The sequence below is a fragment of the Neodiprion pinetum genome, chromosome 5 (assembly GCF_021155775.2).
Source record: "Neodiprion pinetum isolate iyNeoPine1 chromosome 5, iyNeoPine1.2, whole genome shotgun sequence".
Taxonomy (NCBI): domain Eukaryota; kingdom Metazoa; phylum Arthropoda; class Insecta; order Hymenoptera; family Diprionidae; genus Neodiprion; species Neodiprion pinetum.
Window position 1 is genome coordinate 8,070,378 of NC_060236.1, and position 13,052 is coordinate 8,083,429.

Genomic DNA, 13,052 nt, shown 5'->3' on the forward strand with positions numbered 1-13,052 from the left:
TGATATTCTGTTTCGATGCAGGACTGAGACATCGAGATGGAATTAACTTGCCCTCGATTCAAGGCTGGGCCGACCTTGACAGGTCACAGTCACGGCCAAACTTGTATGAGGCTCGGCTTTCCTTCATTTCCTTTAAGATGACCATCATGTCAGTGTAAATGTTTTCGTTCAATGTTTATACTTATGTTATATTGTTCATTATATAGTTGAAAACGTTTCCCAAAGTCCTAATTTTCACCCGTGTCTGCTTGAACCGCCAGCACTTGTAACAAAATTTACTTGTAGTGATAAGAAAATAACAGTGAAAAATCGTACCAACAACAACCATAACAACAAAAACAATAATCATAATACCGTGGTGATGATAATAGAAATGTTTAAATGATAATGATGCCGAAAAATACGTTCTAGTTACTTCTTCCGCGATGAGTTTTAGTTTTTGAGATCATGCAGTTGGTAGTACACGTACAGTTGTGTTATATCGTACGCGTTATACACACAATTTTACTGTAAAATTTTATACTAGATAAACCTTAGACGACAGATGTTTTTTTAATAGAACAAAATGTTGGTTCTCACGCGTCTTTTTCAATATTTGGCACGCCAGTTACATCTATGCTATAACGTACAAGTGATTTACTTATATTTAGCGACTGAATAAAAAATATAAAGGCACGACGAAAGACTTTTTCGAACGTCGGTTGAAAATCAGTTTATACTGGGTCTTAGAACCCATAAGTATAACTCGACAAAAGTTCGTACGGCTATATTCGTATAAAAGATTCTGGGTCAAACATTCCGGAAATGTGGGTCGCATTAACTGATACGGAAACGAAAATGGATGCGCGAAAGACAAAATTAATTTTATCTATGAGAAAAGAGTAAAGTACATTTGCATATAAGCATTGAAAACAATTTTTTACGCGGTGCGAAAAGATTCTATTCAGACAATTTTACGTTTTATATTTTCAGAGGCTTCAATGCTTTCTTGCTTTTATTAATACAACCCAGGCAACATTGAAGCCAAAAGGAGAAGCGAAACCATTCAATAGCACGTCCTTTGGATTGTAAAGTCATGTTTGAGACAAGTTTCAGGACACTAGACTTGTTATAGTTTCAACGTATTCATTGCTTATGCAAGTATGTACACATTATGATCTGTCTATACTCAAGAAGAAAGGAAATAAAGTAGAATTGGCGAGCTTCTTTGATTTTATAAAATCTAATCTGTGGTATGAGTATTGAAAAAACAATTTGCCCAATGCAATTTACAGTTGCGGAGTATTTTCCACGAAGTAATACTAGTATTTTCGAACAGAATGAAGAAACAGCGTGAGATCAACGCGCGAGAAACTTTTGTGTAAACCAGTGCGACTAGTACGAACGGTACGAACCACGTACGAACTAATGACTGGATTCTTTTCGTTTCACTCGGTAGGCAAGGAAGAAAATCGGAATTAACCTAACCTATCAATTCAATTGTTATCGTTTATTGTGAGGTTAATTCACACCGTATTTTGCAAAATTTCTTAGCAAAGCTGTGCTAAAAATATGGAAAGTTGTACGGTACAGTTGGACGAAGATACAGGAAAATTTATAACATTATACTTGTTTATTAACGTTGAAAACACTGAAGAAATACGTAAAAAGTTAATCAGCGGGGAACTCCAATGTTGCGTTATGAAAGCCGGGCTCGTTGTCGACCTGTTTCAAGTTATCGTCGCAGCAAACAAGGCCGTAGTTAATGAGAAATTTGGCAAATTGACTACGAGAACAATATTTACAGAAATTTTATTCAACATGTCATTGTCGAAGAATATTACTCAGTCGTTGGTCAAGTTTGGCATTGACGATAAGGAGAAAAACATTATTGTAGGAATTATTCATGGATCGGATAATACAGAAGCTATGGCAAAGGATTCGCTAGCTGCGATCAAAGGCGAGAGAGTTTCTATTGGAAGGCTAAAAGAAATAACTGACACATCAGTAGTTAAAAAAATATATAAAGTCGATGAATCTGAACTGAAAGTTTCCAGTTTAGTCGACTGCGTTGTGAGCAAAATGAACACCAAAGACTTTGCTTCTTACTGATAATTAAATTAATTTATTTGTGCTTTGTAATTATACGAATAAAATAATATTTTTATATGTATATTGAAAGTAATTGTCTATTTATCACTGAAAGGGAAAACTTTACTTGTTGTTGTTCTCTTTTTTTCTTCATTAACAAATCGAATAAATAGCGGACTTATCATTTCATAGCAATAGATCGTATAACATGATCGAATTTTATTTAGCAACTATTTACAAAGGCGTTGTTCTAATATGTTGGGTAATGTGTGCTGTGTACCTAAACAATGATTGTTCTGATTATTGTTTTCATAAACTATATCATAAGACGCCTGATAAACTTGATGCACCAATCATATACGTATATTTATAGCAATGCTTTACATAATTACAAACCTTTTACATTTAGCTGAGAGCAAGAATAACGATTACATACTTTTTAGGATAACGCAGTTGTCACTTTGCGAAAATATATTCTCAACGTATGACTCTTATTTACATGTTAGATAACCAATTGGCAACCGGATTGATGCGAACATGAGTTAATGTTCACCAACACTTTCTTTTTATTAAGTATAATAGTTTATGAGTAAAATTAAGCTTTAAAATATACGTGTAATGTATACCGTTATACATTCTACATGTATGCTTAGGGAGTTAATCAGTATTGCATTTTGGAGTAAACACTCTGCGTGTAGTGTTTTGAATTGGTAGTTTGATAGCCATGAATATTATTATTTGTTAATAAATATGATGGACAGATCCATGCTTTGCAACAGTGGAAAGATCAGCAAGCATGTACATAGTGTATGATAATACAAAGATTTTTAAGCATCTCGGCACATGGTGAAGAAAAATGAAAAATAAAATAAACCAAATATATCTCCCAGTATTAGACTGCATATGGATGGCATATGAAAAACAAAATTTATTGGAGAATAATTTTTTACGAAGCGAATAAATTACTAGTGTGATGTAATGAACTTGTAGCAATTGAAGAACAGAGTTAATTATAGTAAGTTGTGTGGTTTATTACGATTCACGTAGTTGTTTAACATTTGCACTTCGAATGCCTCAAAAATTAATAATAAATTGTGGGTAATAAAACGTTATCATATTTCAATCCACCGAAATGGCCATATGCGCTTTTTGAATAAATATTATTCCTTTATTTATATATCATTTTCCTAAACTTTCTCTTGATCTTCTGACTAATCAAAAGCTATAGCACTATCAAATCAAGAATATTCTTGATGATTACTTATTTGAGCTTAATGTTAGTATCAGAATTTAGATTGTACGAACTTTCGTGGCTGCCACTCGATAAATGTTTATCACCATTTGTCATTGCCAATCGCTGCCCAAGCAGCGAGTGTTGTACATTTATTATAGACATAATATTAATGGTTAATAGTTACCATTACTTAGAATCTTGACTTTGTATGATATACTCATCTACTCCTACACCTATTAAATAAAAGTATAGCTGTGTGATCTCGGAATCATTTGATTCACGTGCACTTCTATATCTCAGCTAATCGCTTATTGTACCTGTTAAATTGGCAAACAACTATTCGTGATTTTCAGTTTCACATAAATGGAGGTATACTTATGATATATGTGACATATTGACAACAAAAAAAATCATGTACGCAAATTCGATCGATTCTTGGCGCGTGTTCAAAGATTTTTATTTTAACGTTTTATTTTGTTTGTTCCATCAATTCACTTCGTGAGATCTATTTCTTTCCGTTATATGATGTATAGTTCGAACTAATTATATTATTAAGTCGAGTACTAATAGAACAGAAAGTATTCATAAGAAAAATAATCAATGTTAAAAATGTAGGTAACGCATTGTTTCGGATTCATTGGATTACTCTAATGACATAGATCTCCTGGTTGGTATCCTGTGATTTTCACAATTAAAAAAAAAGTCAGTCAAATCTTGGAAGCTGCAAGTTTGTCATATACCATTGTCAGAAAAACTCTTGCACGAAAAGAATGTATCGACTGTCCAATCCAATAAACAACTCGGCCTACTTCTTTCGGGATTGCTGCTTACCGCATGTGTACATAGTGTGCATTAAGTTTAAATTACGAACACGGGACCATGAATATTACGCGCTAAGTGAATCAAAATTTTAGATTAATAACGTGTTTTGATTAAGTGATAGAACTTGGATCGCTATTGCATTGCAAGTTGTGAAAGAAAAGTAGACGTGACTATGAAATAGAAGAAAAAAAAAGATAAAAATAAATAAAAAATTCTCACCTGTTTTGACATTTGCTCCAACATCATTACTCGACTTTTGCCACACAGGTAGATAAAAGCTAACGGTAAAGCATATATGTAGGTATTTACAAATTTATAGTAAGGAACCACATGATGGACGCTCGAGAAATTTTAACATATTTACGTAATACCACAGGCTTACTCAAATGTAAATAGGGATGGGGTCTGATGCAATATTTCTACGGCTTGCTGGATGTATCCCTATACCAGCTCCATCTCCGATAGTCATCTGCGCGGCTCAGAAGCGTAAACGGATACGGAACTGTCCATGCAGCCTGCTGCCAGTACCACTCTGTATGGATGGAAGTTGAGACAGCTGACTGGACCGATTCGAGTACCCATGAAACCTTCGTAGGACTTTATTGCGTTCAAGTTTTGGCCTGACATATTGTAAACACTGATGCATTGGTTCATAGATGCACTGAAAAGCATTGTATGTATTTTATTAGCATTTATTTACTCCAGGTGTATCTTGTATTTTAAAAAGTGGTATGGCTTCTTCACAGGTATTTCAGAAGTGCAATAAACTTCTCACTCACATTACTATAATTCTACCCTTGGCAGTTACAAAGAACGATGATAATTCTCTACAATTCATAGAACTCACCAGGTAAAAATGTCGGCAACATTGTGAACAGCCATGGCAGTTATTCCTTGGGCGGTTTGAACTGTGTTAACAGATGAATTCTTTCTGAGATCGAAGAATCTAATATCTCCAGATAATGAGCCTGTGATGAGTCGGGGGGCACCTGTCGCCGTACCCCTGAAGTAAGCACCAAGAACCCAGGCTGTGTGCTCTCTCCATGTCATCACTCTTGCTTCATGAGGTGGAAGCCGACGATCGAAAAGACGCACCGATCCATCACCGCATCCCAGAGCCATCAAGGTGCCTTTGATATTCATTTGAATGGTCAAACAATTTAATTTTCGAACGAATAAACGTATTGAAGTTAGATAAAAATGCACGTTAGCAGTTCCATGTGATTGATAATTTAGTTTAAAATGTTGAACTCACCAGAACCATCCGTGTCTAGACATGTAGCACAGATGTCCGCCCCAGTGGGTATATCTTGTTTCTTCAATTCGGTTTCAGCATCCCAGAGTCGCACTATGCGCACGTCCCCAGTAACGGCTAGTGTTAGCGAGCGCTGTTCCCAGCTGGTGATAAGGCCGGCTGAAGCTGAATTGTGTACTGTTGAACCAGGGACACCAGCTACTTACAATATATAGTGAGATTTGACTGTTCATCACTCATTTTGAATTGAAGTGAAAGCTGATTTGGAATAAAGTTGGAAGTATCGAAAGATAGTTTACAATGAATTGAACATTTTTTTACTTAATTTAAGTTTCAAGTGTTTCTACGTGAATAACAAAATTATTATGCTCTGATATGATTTTAACGATCTGGCAGGTACTAAAGTGATATAAATTGCAAAATTGAAAATACGGTTTTACCACTGGGACTCTTTGAAGCAGGTTGTGCATCTGCTAAGGCTTGCCAAGCTGTGAGGAGCGTAGGGTCACGACCCAACATGTTACAATAATTTTTCCATATTCTTACAGAGCCGTCATCAGATCCAGTCATCAGAAGTGCTACGTCGTGAGAATTTATGAAACCTAATGCAGTTACACGAGCCATTTTACTCCCGCGGCTTGTGCAGTATGTAAGTCTTGTACCGGTTTGCCAGTCCCATATTCTACACAATAACGAATAATATTAATCCTTCAACTTAAGGTAAAGATGTGAAATAGTTGACAATAATTGTGGGCTCAAGATTTAATCATACTACTTGGCATCGTAAAAATAAAACGGGAATATCAATTTTTCAATGACAAAGTAATGATTTTTAACGACTCCTTAAGTTTCGTTAGATAAACAAAATTTCAAGAAACCTACCCGAAACAATCTTTTGCTGCGACAGCCAGATGCTTGTCAAATGGGTGGAAAGTAACAACTTCAGGAGGTTGAGGACTTCGTGTATGAAAGACCTGAGACTCTAATCTTCCTCGCGCAACTCTGATCTGTTCCTCTTTTGCGTCTCTTCGTTGTTTCTTGTTTCGAAGATATCTAGTGATTATAATTCCGCGAGTTACAATACCGAAATTAATTTGAAATCAGTTTTAGGTATAAAATTAAATTACTTATTACCTCCACTCCCGTTCATAGTGAGCTCTACTCTCTATGTCATTGGTGGATTCTGTTTCACTCTCTAAACTGACCGGTTGAGCAAATTGGGCGCAATTCCATTCGACGAATAAGGACGTTGTCAATGGATTTTTGAAACCCAAAACCTCATCAGCCTCTTCAGTTATCTGAATTTACGAAAGTTACAGTTCCATTTTGTTAAGTAACATGAATTATATCAAAGCAGCAATTTAGAAGCTTACTGTATTAATCGGAGGTGTTTTTCTTGTCCGACTTCCGTGTAGTGGTACCCTTGGAGGGCGTAGAATTTCCGAGGTAGCGCTGACTGTAGGAAGAGACTCTCCCTTACTGGGATAAAAAAATAATTTCAAGTTTTAAAATTGACTATCTTAATTATGTGAAACGATCCTCATGTCTTTCGTATCAATTTTTACTCACGTCAAAAAGCTAGCTCGACTAGATGGCGACGGGGGAAGGGAGATTGATGGTAGCTTTGCCTCTGTTACCTCTTTTGGTACTGAACATTCTTTGACCTGGATATTCAACATTTTTAGACTTTGCTTTTTATAAAAATGTTATTTGTCAAATTCTGCATCATGTAAAATTCTAATTTGTACTGTTGACGGTGTAAAGCGATTTTCAGCATCATGGATTTTGTTAAAAAACAAGCACTGAACTGAGAGCTGATACTATGTGTGGAAATTTTACCTGATTACGAATGTGGTTCGTAACTTTCTGAGACATTGTAGCGACCGAAGGATGCGGATCACTATCGAGGCTACAGAGGCCATGCCACAATTTCATGTACACACTTCCGTAAGACAAGCTTGGGAGATTACCAAATGATGATTGACCTGTACAAAAAGTGATGAACAGATTAGCCGAATCTATTTTATCTTGCGAACATATATGGTTTCTACAGTAAGAAAATCTCAAATGTGATTCTGAATTTCCTTCACTTCAACTGTATCACTAACTGCATGCAAGAAAAGAACAAAAATTTCTAATAATCCACCAACTCTAAATTAAATTTAGAAAATAATCGCCAAACATGCATCAAGACATTCGGTTACGATATGATTATGTTTTGCACAAATTATTACCGATTGATTCGCATGGTTTTCTTACAAATTCCCAGTTGTTTCCTGGTATGCCAAAAGTTGAAAAGAAAAGCTGTTAGACACTTAGTCTTAAAATAAAACTGCAATCTATTAAGCGAACCGTTCCTTGCAATAACAAGTAACGTCATCAATTTTTCTGGGGTTTCAGCTATATTTTATGCAATTCAAAGTTTTGAAACTCTTTTTCAGAGATGCTAAAATAACTGATATAATTTTTATAGACTACAGCTTTCTTCGTTTCAACACCTTTTGGATATCCTAGGAGATCGAGTTCCAATCACAATAGCTGTAAGATGAGTAGAGTGTCCTGATAATCGTTTACTAATTAACAGAGCAAATATGTCTAAAGTTTGGCTCAAAGATTTTCCAGTGTGAATCATATGATCAGACTTGAGTCACTTTTTAGTATATTTATTAATTAGAAAAATTCCGAAGAATATAAATTCTTCGTTTACGTGAGCTTAGGAACATAACAAACTTATCTTTAACGCTTTTTCCGATTTGAAAGATGTCGTGAAATTTAATGTGCATTTAAAAAACAAAAAAAAAAAAAAGATTTGATTTAAATCATGAAAGCAGTAAACAGTTGAAGCGTTGTACAAGTACTTTACCTAAACTACTGATGGACGAAGAAGACGATACTCTCTTCATGCGATCTTGGCTAAAATCTGTCGTATCCGTGCCATAAGCGTTATTTGGCGAAAGAATTTTTAATCTATCTCTCGAACCGATCCGACGCATACCTGTGAATGGAGATAAAGTCTCGACGACCGGATCCCGCCTACTATTTTCTTCAGCAACTGCCAAAGTTACAAACGAGTTTTCAAAATGTAGCACCATCCATTGCAAAGCGACGACTAATTCCTGTGAATAAAAACGAAAACCGTTAGATAAGACTTCCTGGCTAGAAATCACATGTATGTCAATCGTGATATATTTAAACCAATTACTCTATGCTTGATAATGTAATGAATAATTGAATGAATAAGGATAACACATACCTTTCTCACAAGAGGGCTCATATCGTGACTAACAGTATTTATAAGCGTCATGGCGATTATTTGATCAATATTATTGGCATGTTCACTTCTTTTAGTGACACTGTTTATGAATGTTCCTAGAGCGTAGACCGCAGCTGCTCTGACCTGAGAAACAAATCACTCGAGTAAACAACTGAAATAAAATAGATGTAATCTACGGACAACTAACTGTAGAATAATAAGGTCATTCATAAGGTCATAAGGTCACCTCAGGTATTGGATCTTGCAAAAGAGTATAGAGTTTTTCATGCGCAATATCTCTGACCCCGCACCACCTAGCTGCATCATAATTGTGCCAAAGTCTGGCAAGGCACAGGCATAGCCACTGTCGTAGTAGAGGATTTGGGTCACCTAGTTGCTCCAGACAAATTGACACAAGACTACCTTTCAGAGCAGCTTCCTGCCCTGCTGGATAGTTGTTTACGATACTAGCCAAGACAAACGCAGCTAAAGTTCGGTGCTCGCTCTAAGAAATCGAGCATGAGGAAGATTAAAACTATGATTAACAAGTCATAGAGATTGTAATGCCAGAGAAATGGTAGTAGCTATACATAACAAATTACCGGTATTGTAGGATCTTGAAGAACGGAAAGAAAATATTTATGTCCATGGTCGCGCACTAGATCTGCCTGACACGTCTATAATATTATACTAGTTAGTTCATAAATAATTGATTGATTCATATATAGATATAGTAATGAAACAGACGTTGAACATACACTGTCCACCGCAAGGATTTTTGCCCATATGAAAACTAACAAGGGTCTTAATTCTCTTGCATTGCTCTGTAGTAATTTCAAAACGTAAGGAAATATCCCAACGCTTAGGGCTAGGTTTACAGCCCATGGTCCAAGGTCAAGGAACTTTCCAAGCAACTCCAAAGCTCTGAGCCTGTGTACTTGGCTCAGCAATACTTGTAATACAATTGGCAGTTGTTCGGGAGGGTTGCGAGACTTTGAACCTAACGTAAGCCATACTTGGAAGGCTGTGAGTTGTTCTTCGAAAAATGGCGAGTGAACAAATAAAGTCTCCGATTCCAATACCGCTGCTAGTTGAGCTAAAGAGAGGTCAAGAGCCAAATCCCAAGCCTGCCACATTGGGTGCTGCACAAAAAAGAAATTCATTTCTATTATCGGCTCAGTTATGGATATGGTAACTAATTTCAAGTGATTGTACCTGTGACTTGTATAACGAAACCATTTGCTCATTATAGACTTAAATATCTTCGAATTGTGTTTTCATTTACTGTCAAATTCAACTGCCAGATATAAATAATGTTAGAAGCTTATCTTAAAAGCTATTACGTCCTGAGCCAGTTCCTTTTTTTTTTTGTAAGAACTCGATCATTAACATAAGAATGATTCGGTCCAAAGTGTTACTCACTTGAAACGTTGGTGGTAATTTTGGGAATGAAACAGGTGTACAGTCATAGGATCGAAGGATCCTTTCCGCCAACAAAAAGTTTCTAAATAAACTAGCTACTAGTAAGTCTTGTCTAAATAATCTTTGGAACAGATCTGAAAAAGACAAAATAGTCCTTTGAGTAATCAACTGGTATCCACATCTAATGTTTCTAGAAAAAGAGGTATTGATATACCTCTAGGTAACGTATTCCAAGCAATGGTGTCTGTTATAGCCGTAAAGATCCAATTTAGTTCGCCTAGCATCGTCCTGCGATCTGACAACTGACCTGGTATTCTACAAAAAAAAAAAAAAAATAATAATAATAATAAATAAATAAAGTAAACATCAATCTTCATCTTCATTACTATCATATTGTGTGAAAAATTTAGGACAGTTGACATGTGGAACTTACTTATCGATAAGGTCTAGGGACACCTTAGGCACTAATTTTGATGTATTCTGCATGACGAACCTGTAAACGAGATTAAATAAGACAGATTTATACCAGTCAATTACCACTACAACAGTTTTGGATACTATGGTTTATTCATCTCACCAGCGTAATGCAATTGTAATGGGAGTTGTAAGACAAGCTGTGAATATATCTGCAGGCAAATCAGGATTCATCGGAAGTATTTGACTAGCAGCACAAGCTGCCAGCTGTATACAATTCTTGTAAGAAGGGGCAGTCGCGCTGGCTACGCCCGCCGTCCTATTGTGCTGAACTGCCTGCTTTTCCATCTGTGAAAAAAAGAAAATATAATGTCGGCGAAAAAGTATGTTCTCCTTCCGTAATTTGAAACTTCACTGTACATAAAGTTTTTAAACCGACACTAAAGATGTGTGCATGAAGAACAAAAAATGTGAGAATATAGAACCAGTGATTGGCATTTACAGCAACTCATAGAAATATATGATATTCTGGTCGAAACTAAGATTCAAATTCTTAAGTGAATGAATTCAACTTGAGCAATGATAGTATTGTTTTCACACTTGAGAGTCATGTATCTCTGACATTAAATATGTAAGTTATGCAGTAATTTGACCTCGTATTCCCGTTCATGCTGTTCAGCAAACTGCTGAAAGGAATCAACGATGATTCCAGCATTTGAACAGTCGTATACATAGATAGAAGGTGCTCCCATCCATGTTTGCAGATCATACACCGACAGAGGAATGTACTGCGTGTATGTCTGAAAAGAAAAATACAACTGGTTAGCGATTACAGTGATATTTTATAATCCGTGGTAATTGGTGATGGTTCACTTATTGTGATATTTGGAAAGGATTTACGATTCTGCAATGAAATATCAAGCTTGCTAGACGACTAACCCTATTGAAAACCCATATTTCTCCATTGCTGGTGGGTTTAGGAACTCCGTGACCGTTATAGTGGAATAGAACCCTCTCCTCCTTGGCATTGCGGCGCAATGACGTGCATAGTTTTTTTACTTCCTCGACAGTCGGATCAAGGCTTTGCTTGTACCTTGCACGTGGTTGCCATCGCTCATACTGCAGTTGAAGGTTTTTTCCAATCATCTCTAGAGCCTTTTGTGGGCTCATCAACTGTGGGTCTGCCCATAATATGTATCATATTACAATCGGAGTGAAAAAGTATCTGGGGTTGGAATGTTGGTAGTTCGAATGTTTAAACATTGCATGAAAGGCATTAGATTGAAGTAATCATCGACACTACATTAGTTTTTATCGGCATTCAGTATTAATGCATAAATGAGTTTTTGATCAAACATTGAATCAATTGAAACTTCAGTAAAAACCTGCATTATCGACCGGACAAAAGGAGCGGTTACACGAGGCGAGAAAAGACAACATAACCTAAGTACGCCGTGGTTGTTACATAATTGGCATGACAAAGAACGTTGATGTAAATAAATAAAGGAAAGTCATGAAATACCGATCCAACACTCGAGTCGAGCACAGGGTTGAGTTTTGACGACGTCCGGTGGATCGACGCCAACATTGAGGCATAAAACGAGCGCGACGCTCACAGTTTTCATCTGGAAGTGTGACATCATGGTCATGACAAGATCACATGTTCCGCTCGACTATATCGATTAATATTTGACGCAGAATATGCAGCCGATGGGGTTGATATCTGTCAAAAAACATACCCGTTCCTTCATTCGCCATGTCTGCGTGATGCAATTAACCCCTTCAATCGTCGCTGTGTGCCTCGGCTTGTTGAAAGCGATTGGTAATTTCCAGTCGACGTCGTCTGGATGTGTATTATTATACTCATCGTGTTTGTTCCCGTTTCGGTTATCCACGCTCTCCGACATTGTTGGCGAGTAAAATAAATCACCAGTAACCATACATTGATGACACTTCTTTACAGAATCAACAAACGCATTTCACCAATTTTTTCTTCTACAGCTCAAATTATCTCCACGCTATTACGCCTTCGCAAGTTTATTTTATGAGCCACCATGTTGATTACGCCTGTGTTACACGCTACTGTTTTCGTTCCATCCTCAGCTCGGGCTCTTGACATTAAACCTGTCTTCGCGTCAGATTGATTATTTCAATTTTCTCCGACTAACCATCACCGAATCTTATCAACGGCTCACCCATTGAAATCTTTTTTTCTCAATTTTTTCTTATATATTCCCTCTTAAATTTGCTACACGATTTCATGACCACGCGGACGGCGCAAGGTCCACGGTAAGCCACGGTTTTCTCTCTCCCTCTCTGTCTAATTTTTCCCCTGTCGGTAACACAGGTTTCTACACTCTTATGGCTGCTACCCATATACGCATAGGTACACATTTATTACGACGTTTTACCACTCCAAGTTACTCGTCACTTGCATTAAATCTCCTTATAAATCTTCTGTATTTAATTTTGTTTACTCTTTCCTATTTTGAGGTTCTGAACTATGATTCAACGTCTTACAAGGCTGAATCTTTATTGCATTTCGGTGCCGACTTATCATTGCATCCGTAATAAAAAATGTA

General features: G+C 36.6%; 2 protein-coding genes across 11 annotated transcripts; one reads left to right on the forward strand and one right to left on the reverse strand.

Moving 5' to 3' along the window:
• Positions 1 to 1,052: 1,052 nt before the first annotated feature.
• Positions 1,053 to 3,696, forward strand: LOC124219601 (EKC/KEOPS complex subunit TPRKB). Its single transcript, XM_046627369.2, has one exon. It carries the CDS (start codon positions 1,552 to 1,554, stop codon positions 2,089 to 2,091), a length of 540 nt encoding a protein of 179 aa, XP_046483325.1. The 5' UTR covers positions 1,053 to 1,551; the 3' UTR covers positions 2,092 to 3,696.
• Positions 2,407 to 12,771, reverse strand: raptor (regulatory associated protein of MTOR complex 1). 10 transcript variants are annotated; one of them, XR_011177212.1, is made up of 24 exons: positions 12,210 to 12,771; positions 11,993 to 12,095; positions 11,371 to 11,651; positions 11,124 to 11,270; positions 10,634 to 10,818; positions 10,490 to 10,549; positions 10,271 to 10,371; positions 10,057 to 10,190; positions 9,393 to 9,776; positions 9,237 to 9,311; positions 8,882 to 9,139; positions 8,635 to 8,778; positions 8,245 to 8,497; positions 7,616 to 7,657; positions 7,221 to 7,366; positions 6,951 to 7,045; positions 6,755 to 6,860; positions 6,516 to 6,679; positions 6,264 to 6,434; positions 5,822 to 6,063; positions 5,382 to 5,579; positions 4,974 to 5,256; positions 4,509 to 4,787; positions 2,407 to 4,404 (listed from the first exon to the last, which is right to left on the reverse strand). XR_011177212.1 is itself a non-coding variant. In XM_046627334.2 (23 exons), the coding sequence occupies exons 1-23, from the start codon at positions 12,408 to 12,410 to the stop codon at positions 4,592 to 4,594; spliced, it is 3,897 nt and encodes a 1,298-aa protein (XP_046483290.1). In that variant the 5' UTR covers positions 12,411 to 12,771; the 3' UTR covers positions 2,407 to 4,591. The 10 variants fall into 10 exon arrangements, 9 of the variants coding, with proteins under 9 accessions (XP_046483290.1, XP_046483288.1, XP_068992388.1 ...); XM_046627334.2 differs by having other exon boundaries at positions 2,407 to 4,787; positions 5,382 to 5,546; positions 11,410 to 11,651; XM_046627332.2 differs by having other exon boundaries at positions 2,407 to 4,787; positions 11,410 to 11,651.
• Positions 12,772 to 13,052: the final 281 nt, after the last annotated feature.